Source organism: Helianthus annuus, chromosome 7, assembly GCF_002127325.2.
Source record: "Helianthus annuus cultivar XRQ/B chromosome 7, HanXRQr2.0-SUNRISE, whole genome shotgun sequence".
Taxonomy (NCBI): Eukaryota; Viridiplantae; Streptophyta; class Magnoliopsida; order Asterales; family Asteraceae; genus Helianthus; species Helianthus annuus.
Window position 1 is genome coordinate 125,225,818 of NC_035439.2, and position 10,418 is coordinate 125,236,235.

The following is a 10,418-nucleotide window of genomic DNA, read 5'->3' on the forward strand; positions in this document are numbered from 1 at the left end:
TAAAAGCCCAAAATATTGAGGTCGCCGTAAATTCTTTCATAGCCGGAAAACTTTTTTTTGTCCGGAAAACTCAAGCTTTTGGCTTAAAAACTCAACATTATCGCCCCAAACCTTTTTGTAACCTTAGATCGGACCTTTAGGAACCTTTTTACGGCTAAAAACGTTTTTCCGACGGTCAGAGACTAACATCATTAGGGCTCTATTAGTCAGGGTCCATTGGAAGCCAGTATGTTAATAGTTGGGACAACTAGTGGTTATTTTTTAAATTGAAACTGTCAGCGGCTAACGGTGAATAGTTGGATTATTAAAATCCAATATTCCTTTTCTTAATTCAACTTTTCCCAAGTTTTGTTGGTGTGAATTTTGATGATTTTGTTTTTTTATTTTATAATTTTAGGAGGTTTATCCCATGAAATTCAATGTTATTAGAGGTTTGTCCCATGAAATTTAATGTTATTAATGACAACTTATGAAGTTATCATGTATGTTCAATCAAAACTATCAAGATTAGATTAAAAATAATAAGTATTTACAAGTAATAAATTATATCGTTTTCATTAATCAACCCGTGTAACACACGGGACCATAACCTAGTGAAATAATATGTGACGGAATAACCACTAGTTTGAGTTTATACGGTAAATAAGAAATTTTAAATAAAAGCTTTTATAAATAGGGTGAAGATACAATAGTAAGTTTATTTGGCTAGGAAGGATAGGAAGTGATCTTGACCATCCATTAAGTTAATCAAGGGCTAAGATTAAATCAGGGAAATTGAAAGGAAGAAAATAGGCGCGTGAGTTTGTTCAAGGGCATTCTAGTCAATCCAAGCCAATAGTTTCTCTCTCCTCCAATTCCCCCCCATTTTTTAAACGTTAATAACTCTTTCATACGACATTATTTTTTTATAAAAATTGCACCAAAAAAACGAGCGTTTTTTTATCTTTAAAACGAGTATACTATTGCTATATTTAAAAAAAAAAATTAACCCAGTTGCGTAAAACGCAACAGAAAAACCACGTAAAACGCAATGAAAAAAAAACCTAAAAAATGACATTTTTCTAAAACGCAATGCACCAAAAACACAAAGAAATGACTTATTTGTAAAACGCAATGGCCAGAAAACACATAGAAATGTCTTATTTGTAAAACGCAATAGCCAGAAAACACATAAAAAAGTGTTTTACCTAAAACGCAATGCACCAAAAACACAAAGAAATGACTTATTTGTAAAACGCAATGGCCAGAATACACTTAAAATGTCTGTTTTCTAAAACGCAGTGGACTGAAAACACATAAAAAAGTGTTTTACCTAAAACGCAATGCACCAAAAACACAAAGAAATGTCTTATATGTAAAACGCAATGGCCAGAAAACACTTAAAAATGACTCATTCTAAAACGCAATGGACTGAAAACACCTAAAAAATGTGTTTTACCTAAAACGCAATGACTAAAAACACTTAAAGATGTGTTTTTTTCTAAAACGCAATAGCCAGAAACCACATAAAACTCTCTTATTTCTAAAACGCAATGGACACATAAAACTGTCTGTCACTGTGAACTGTCTGAATTGTCTATGAATTACTGTCTTCGAAATGAGCAAATTTATGGAAAATTAATTTTTCTAATGCGTTTTTAGTACAGCAGTTTAATCGAAAAACCCCAGCCAGGGGCTCTGCCCCTTGGACCCCGCCAGGGGCTGCCGCCCCTGGGACCCCGCTACCGGGGGCTGCCGCCCCCGGACCCCCGCAAAGATCGTAAAACGCAATGACTAAATCAAAAACTCAGATCATGAAAATGAAATTAAAGAATTTCTTACATGGATTGAAGCCGATTTCTTCATCAATTGACGAAATTTGAATGATAGAAACACTTATCAACACTCGAATTGAACGAATCGAGTGATTATCTCCAAAATCACCGGAAAACAGAGATTTTTTTTATGAAATTAAACTGGGTTTTCTTCAAAAAAAAAGCTGAAGAACACGTTGATCGGGTTCTGAATCATTGATTGGTGATGAAAATCGCACTATAATGTAGTGATTATTGAGATAGAAAGTGAAGAAATAGTTGAAGATGGTGGGTTTTGAAAATGGTGGGTTTTTGAATTTACTGGGTTTTGAATAAAGGAAGAAGAAGGAGTTGGATTGACTAAAATACCCTTTCTCTTTATTTTAAAATTTGCCACATGTCATAATCTTATGGCTTCCTATCCTTCCTAGCGAAAATTAACTTCCTATTTGATCTTTTCCCTTTATAAATAAATAAGAAAAATATTATTTAAACTAATATTTTTATTGAAAGAGGAGTAAATAATTAAAAAAGAAAGAAAAAGTGGACATTATTTAAAATAACAGTTTTATTGAAAGAGGTATAAATAATTAAAAAAGAAAAATTGGACATTCATAAAATTTATAATGATTAAGCCCATAATCTAATACCCTTGTCTATTTAATCGGCCCATTAATCCAGCCCATCGATTTGAAGCTAATGTTTTCCCCCTCTCTCTATATATTTTTATCATCTATTTAACTAGCAACTAGTATTTAGGACCCGTGTTTTACGACCATACTGTTAAATCGAATAAAAAGTAACGTAAAAACGTTGAACCACATACGCGCGTTGCGGCGTGTTAACTCACAAAAATTAGACGAAAACCTAAAACACAGAAAATAATAACTAAGTCGGCTTATGACCCTCAAGTTGTGACAGGACCGTTCAACCACCAAAAAATAGACATAAAAATTTGAACCACACACGCACGTTGCAGCGTTTTTACTCGTAAAGTTTAGACCGAAACGTAAAATAGCAATTTTGTAGAAGATGAAAACTATAGGGGACCAAAGTCAAAAGTGGAAAAGTGTTGGGATTAAAAATAAAAAGTGAAACTAAAGGGGTTGAAAACTAAATAATGAAAATTAAAAAGGTTGATAAATGAAAACTAAAAAAGTTAATTTGTATAAAAATGTAAACTTGAGGGATCATAATAAGTAAATAAATTGAATAGTAAAATGTTCTCGCAAAGTATTTTTGCTAAATTAAAGATCTATAAATATAAATATAATATAATAAATTATTATTTTGCATTTGAAAATTACGGTGACTTTGTCTTATATAAAGGAATCCGAGGTCTCCACACCAAAGAAATTCAATTTTCGTTCACATGGTAATTTAGCAATTTTTTTTAACGACGACTATATATACTATAGGAGCGTAGGTTATAATTATATCATTATCAATTTTGTATTTTATTGCTCTACATGTTTAATAAACTGTCTTGGCAAAAATTCAGTGAAACCAAAATGTTCTCCTATCATGTAATTGCTTGAGAGTGTTATGAATGAATGGGGTGGTGATCCATTAGTATATATAGTCTTTAAATACCTTGCAGAGAGAGATGTTTTGGGTTCAAGTCTTACAGACGACAGAGATTAAAAAAGAAATTTTTCATTAAAAAAAAACCAAGGTTTTTAAAGAATTTATCAATAATAACAATTGAGTGATGGACTACGTAATTGTAACTGCCTAATCGATTATCAGATTACACAATCTTCAAATACGTAACATTTTTTTGTGTTGGTACGACCCTCTTCTTTGACTAAAATTAGATGATTATGATGATCATTGTTAATTGGTATCATCGAGTTACATAAGTAATAACTAATAAGACCAAGCGGTATGGGGGCCGGCTTAGGCCCGGCGAGGCCCGGCGCCGGTCCCCCACACCGCCCCCTGTTTCCGTCCCGTCCTTTCCGGCTGCCAGCAGACGGTCTCGACGGGCCCATTTTCAAAATAATAGCCGTTACCAACGGCTAGATTTAATAAAAAAAATAAAAAAAAAACTTTTTCACTTTAAATATATACCCCTCTTTTCATCCATTTTTTATACCATTTCCTCAATATTTCTCCCATTCTTCTCCTATTCTCATCCATTTTTATAAAAAACACTCCCATTTTTTATACAATCATGAATCCATTCAACCCAAACAACCCCAACCCGAACAATCCCAACCCAAACCAACCTAACTTTTTTTCGAGTCCCGCTTACACTCCGACTATGAATCCTTCGTGGGTGTCTCCACAATTTACGTTTTCGGGTTTCCAACAATCACCTAACGCCTTCTCCCAAATGTCCCAAGTTCAACAAATGCAACAATACAAAGCACTCCAACAATTCATGCAACGCAACTCGGTTCAACTTGATCAATTCCAATCGCAACCGCCAACTTCTCAACCGCAACCCCCGGTTCAACTTGACGATGATGATGAAGTCGTCCCCGAAGCGCCACCTAAAGAACTCAAGCGCAAAAAAAACACGGGGAAGGGGAAGGCGGTTGAAACCGAACCCGACACCGCAAAAAAAGCGGTTCGAGAGCAAAGCCGAGATAGTGGACAAAAGTAGAGGAGGAGGCGCTAGCAATTGCGTATGTTAAGTCCTCAACTTGCCCGATTGTCGGTATGAACCAAAGTTTAACTTTTTTTAATTTAAATTTAAAAAGATTTATTTTTTAGTTTTACTTATTGCATTTTTTTTTAATTTTAGGGAACAATCAAACGGGTTCTAGTTTTTGGAAGGCGACGACGAATAGATTTAACGAGCTTATGGGGCAAGGCCCGATACGTGATATCGATTCCGTATCGGGCAAGTGACGGAAAATGAACAAGACCGTGAATGATTTTTGCGGGTATTATAACGCAATTTACAACAATCCTCCTAGTGGGAGTAACGACGAAGACATTCTTAACCTTGCGATGGCTAAATGGGATTCAAAAAATCCGGCGCCTTTCCCGCACCTCCGAGCATGGAACATTTTAAAGAAAGAACCAAAATGGGCGTCGGTCCCAAATGAGGTCGCAACCGCCAAACGAACTAAAACTTCCGAGTCCGGAAGTTGTAGTGCGGGAGGCTCCACCGCTCATTGTCAAATCGACATAAACGACGACCCGATATATGACGAGGATGTGTTGCCCGTTCACGAGAACGAACGTCCCACCGGAAGGGACAAAGCAAAAAATGAGGCGGCCGGAAAGCGCAAAGGGGTCGGCTCGAGTGGAGGGGGCGGCTCGAAGGCGTCTTCGAAAATGGACGAGTTGATCAATGAATTCCGTTCGTTCAAAGATTTCGCGGCCGAAAAATATAGTCACAAGAAAACCGTGTCGGCCGACTATGCTCGTGCGGAGGATTTTAGGATTATAAGGTTGGATCTCGACTCGGTTCCGGAGGATGAACGCGAGGTTTATCGGAGGATGAAAGAGGAGGTGAAGAAAAAATTGACGTCGTAGGTTGTTTAGTTTTTTAATCGTATCGTAATTTTTTTTTTTCGTTTTTATGTTTTTCGTTTTTAGGATTAGTAATTTTTATTTTTAGAAAATGTAATTTTTTTATGTTATGAAATGAATTTATTTATGATGTTTTATGTTGTATTTTTTTTTTTTTTTTATGAAGTTTTTAATAAGTTAAAAAAAATAAGAAAATTATAAAATAACTAGGTGGGATAGCCCCATCCTCCACCCCCTTCAAAAATGGGGGAGGCACATCCTCCATAGAATGGTGATGTGACGTCTACGTGGCGGCCGCCTCCTCATACCCACTAGTCTAAGGAACCTAACCAATTATATTTACCGATTATTAAACCATTCATGTGAGAACTTCACAAACCATTTGACAAGATACTACTTTCAAAACATATGTACAATTTCTCGTATATATGTATGAGTTTGTTACTTTACATACAATCTTAACAAAGCTTGGCATAAAAATATACACATTTTATAGAGTTTTTTTTTTCCCAAAAGAGTGTAGTTAGAAAAATTATTTACTTAAATGGGTATTTTAAAAAGTATTTATTAAAATGGTTGCTTTTTAAAAATTTACTTTTTCTTACTCCTAATATTATTAAGTAAAGTAATTTATATTTAAAACAATGTTCCTGAAGAGTTAAAAAAATAAGTTTCTAAACAATTTAGAATATGTAGACAATTTTATGAAATAGCATGATCAAAAAATATAATTTTCAAATGGTTATTTAATATTCTTAAGAACATCTTCTCTTAGTAACGATATCATATTTATATTTTTTTAAGTTAAGATGTATTTTTTTATTATGTAAAGTATTAAAAAATAAAGAAATAGTTAAAACATGAAAGATGAGGGTTTGAATATACTGAAAGACACAAACCTAACGCAAAATTTGCGAGTTTGGTTTAGTATAAATAGGTTAGTTTCAGGGAACTTACAAAATTGTTTAGCTAATTGTTCAGTTTCGTGTTAGCCCGGCTGGTTTGTAGATTGACCCATTTAAACCATTTTTTATTTGACTTATTGAAATGTGTTTTATGTCAAAATTTTATTTGGTTGAGTCTGTTTCGCATTGAAAACTTGACCCGTTTAACACCCCTAAATAGAATGATATGTGTGACATTTTAAAACGACTAATGAGAACATTTATGAAAAATATTGTTATGTAAGATTAAAAAACATATGAGAAAGAATAGAGACAACGTTCTTATATTTATAGTTAAAGGAAATATTAATATTAATAAATAATTTAAATAACATTTAAATAATTTTTTCAAAGACTTACAACCTGTTTTTTAATTGAACTATAATTTTTTCATTTAACTCATGTTAAATAACATGTATTTGAAAAGAAATTACTTTACCCATAAGATTAGAAGTGAAAAAAAGTTAAAATTCATTTTGTAAATATTTTTCAAATACTCATTTAAGTAAATAATTTTTCAAACTACACCATTTTAGGAAAAAAAATGGCCATCTTATATTTATTAGTATTACTTGAATCAATGTTTTGATTTTTCATTTTAAATTAGTATTAGGATATTTAGCATATAGGGGTGCTAAACGGGTCGTGTTCGTGGGTTGGCGGGTTCAACCCGACCCGAACCCGAAAATTTTACACAAACCCGAACCCGACCCGAACCCAAAAATCGTATCATACATAAGAACCCGAACACGACCCGAGGTTTCGTGGGTTGACCCGAACACGACCCGTTCAACCCGAATTTTTTTTATTTTTTTTCTGAAATTAATATATTAAAATTAAAATTTACTTAAAAAACACAAATGTATATAATAATATCATATTTAAATTATAAAATCTATGTTAATTTCTCTTTTTAAGTTATAATCATTGCATAAAATACACACCCCATTTAATTTATGACATAAAATATATTGTAAAAAAATATAATATATTATAAATGTGTTAAACGGGTCAACCCGCCAACCCGACCAAGTTGACCCGAACCCGACCCGTTAACCTAAACGGGTTCGCGGGTTCAACCTGAAACTGACCCGTACCCGTTTAGACTAAACCTAAAGCCGCGAATTTCGTGTTAGGTTCGTGTCGGGTTTTCAGGTCGTGTCAGAAATTCACGCCCCTAATTGAGATTGGAGAACTTGTTAAATGTATTTTTTGAACGGTAAAACCACTGTAGATCTGAATATATAAAGCTAAATATATAAAGTGAGTAAGCTGCTAAAAAGCTTATTAAGTGTATTAAAGGAATCTAAGACTATGAGGTATGGTGAGGATAACCCTCAAATGGATCATTCGTCACGTAGGCGCCAACTAAACTAAGGTGGAAGACCATCGCATTGGGGACTACCCAAGGGTGTGGAGGGGAAGCCATGACTACCCAAGAGGGGCCCACTAAAATTAAAGTAGCCAATCAAATTAAAGCATGCAAGGAGAGAGAGAGAACAAGGAAGAGGGGGCCCACCACTTTGGCTCGTCCCCAGCGTCTGGGAGAGGACGCCACCGACACGACGGGGCGGGAGGTGCAGTGTGGGACGATCCGGAACGGGAGGGATGGAGCCCATACCCTTCGGTCTAAAAGCATAATACTTAAAAATGACGATTATTAAAGAAACAAAAATACTGACGTTACGTATATCAAGATATTGCCCTTGAAATCAACAGATATTCATTTTTAGGAAATTAAAGAAATCAAATTTTCTCATTTTAGCGATTATTTAAAATTTAAGTATCATTCAAAATAATGGAATGGTCAAATCATATAGATTTGGGAAAGTGACTGATATCAACAATTTCGTGCATATAAAGAGGTTTCGCATCAAAACTATATCGTTTTGATTCAAAACAGTTAAAATTTAAGGTTTAAAAAATTAAAATTAAAAACCCTATTTTCTTTTTATGGAAGTCAAGAGCGGATCTAGAAGGTTTTCCAAGAACCCTCTTGATTTGGAAAAAAAAAAGTAGTCAAACCCTTGTATGATTTATAAAAAACTAGTGAGAATTATTGAAAATCTACCAAAATAAACTCCCTATAAAGTGTTTCCGAATCCGTCACTAATAAGTTAACTAAGGTGTCACATTATTCATATTATATTTATATCTTTATATTAAGGGGAGAAATAGATTGATTCTACGACACGAAATATATATATAGTGTGAGGTTTATTGAGAAACATTAAAAAAGTGGGGAACCGTGAACACTCTTAACAATTTAACTTAACATGTTAAAAATTAATTTTTTAAAATTTTTTTCGACACTTTTCTTGATATATACTTTTAGAAGCATTTTTAATAAAAAAATCAAAAACTAAAAATATAAAAAAAAACAGTTAAAAAAGGCTTAATTTTTTTTTGCAAAAATAATTTTTTATTGGAATAGTTTCTACCCATTTTTATAAGGAAAAGCGCTGAAAAAAATTTAAAAAATTGATTTTTAACATGTTAAGTTAATTTTATAAGATATATTTTTCCAAACTGCTTTTTAAACATTTTTAATATTTTTTAGTTTTTTATTTTTTTATCAAAGATGTTTCTAATGTATTTATAAGGAAAAACGCCGAATTTTTTTTGAAAAAAAAAAATTGATTTTTAACATGTTAGGTTGAATTTTTAAAAGTTTTCCCCGGTTTCCCATTTTTTTAGTGTTCCCCAATGAACTCTCCCCTGTGTGTGTGTGTGTGTGTGTGTATATATATATATATATATAGGGGATGGTTCAAATGAAAACCACTTTTATTGTGAAAACTCGAAAACTAACTAAAAAAAGCCTAAAAACACACACAAAATTTTTTTTTTTCAATTTTTTTTATAAAAATCGCTAGTTTTTATATATAAAAAAAACTTTTTTTCAAAAAAAAAAAAAAAATTTGTGTAGTGCACATGTGTAATAATACACATGTGTAGTACACATACATATGTGCAGTATTACACATGTGCACTACACAAAAAAAAATTTTTTTTTTTTTTGAAAATTTTTTTTTATATTAAAAAACCTGCAAAATTTTGATTGCAAAAAAAAAAATTAAAAAAAAAAATTTTTGTATGTTTTTTTGGCTTTTTTTAATTAGTTTTCGAGTTTTCACAATAACTAGTGGTTTTCATTTGAACCTTCCCCTATATATATATATATATATATATATATATATATATATATATATATTGTTCGTAATTTTACATTCTATGACAATTACTTAAAAGCATGTTGCTTTTAAATTGGGTTATTAAAACTATTGTGTTTTTGGTAGGGCTTGAAAATAAGTTGTATGTTATCTAAGATAGCAACTAATGAATTTAAGAGTCGACAGTACAACATACCATTGTTTGAGAATTGTCATTATTGAAGTCGTTCTCACAACTCCATGTTTAATAAAAGTGAAGTCATATTTTAGATAACGACGTCAACAACAACAAGATAAACTCATTATTTACCAGCCGAGTGTTAAAACATACAAATTGAAAAGCTAATATTGCTATTTTAGATAGATGTTGACCACTAAAGGGCTTGTTACCTAACGATATTAAGGTGTGTTGCAAATGTGTTTCTCCCTTTTTAAGATTGAGTTGTAACACACAAAAATAGTTAATATTTACTATTTTGGAAATTATCATGAGCATGATAACTAGGATAATCCAACCTAGTTAAATTGATGTGTTTATGGTTGGAAAAGTCGTTAGGCGCTCCTTAGTCGGTCGATTGGGGAGTTGAGAGTACTCGGACTAGGCGGAGAGTGCTCGGACATGTTAAATTATAAAGAAATTAGTTTTCGAAAATTAAATATATGTCAAATAACATAAATTTACTAACATTCATAACAAAATACGTGAAAATAATATTCATTCTTTAATATGATACACATAGATAATATGCTTTATTTTTTATTTCAAACTCGGTCCGAGTTGACCTACTAGATCCGATTCTGGCCAAGGTTGACCGCATTCGATCGATTCCGAGTAATTAGGCGGAGTTGAAGAAAGTCGCCTCGGCAGCCTACCTTATAGCGACTACTCGGGGAGTACTCGGCCTTGGAAACCTTGTTTTACAACCATGGTTTTATTAGAAAAAATGGGTTAGATGGAGTCTTTTAAATAAGAAACCAAAGTATAAGGACTGAAATGGGTTACTAACAAAAGTTAAATA

At 32.7% G+C, this 10,418-nt stretch overlaps 1 protein-coding gene across 1 annotated transcript; it reads left to right on the forward strand.

Moving 5' to 3' along the window:
- Positions 1–4,658: 4,658 nt before the first annotated feature.
- Positions 4,659–5,285, forward strand: LOC110866861. The gene has a single exon (XM_022116008.1). It carries the CDS (start codon positions 4,659–4,661, stop codon positions 5,283–5,285), a length of 627 nt encoding a protein of 208 aa, XP_021971700.1.
- The last annotated feature ends 5,133 nt before the right edge of the window (positions 5,286–10,418 follow it).

Coding starts and splice junctions, on each gene's coding strand:
- LOC110866861 (XM_022116008.1), top strand. CDS start 4,659: ATGAACAAGACCGTGAATGATTTTTGCGGGTATTATAACGCAATTTAC.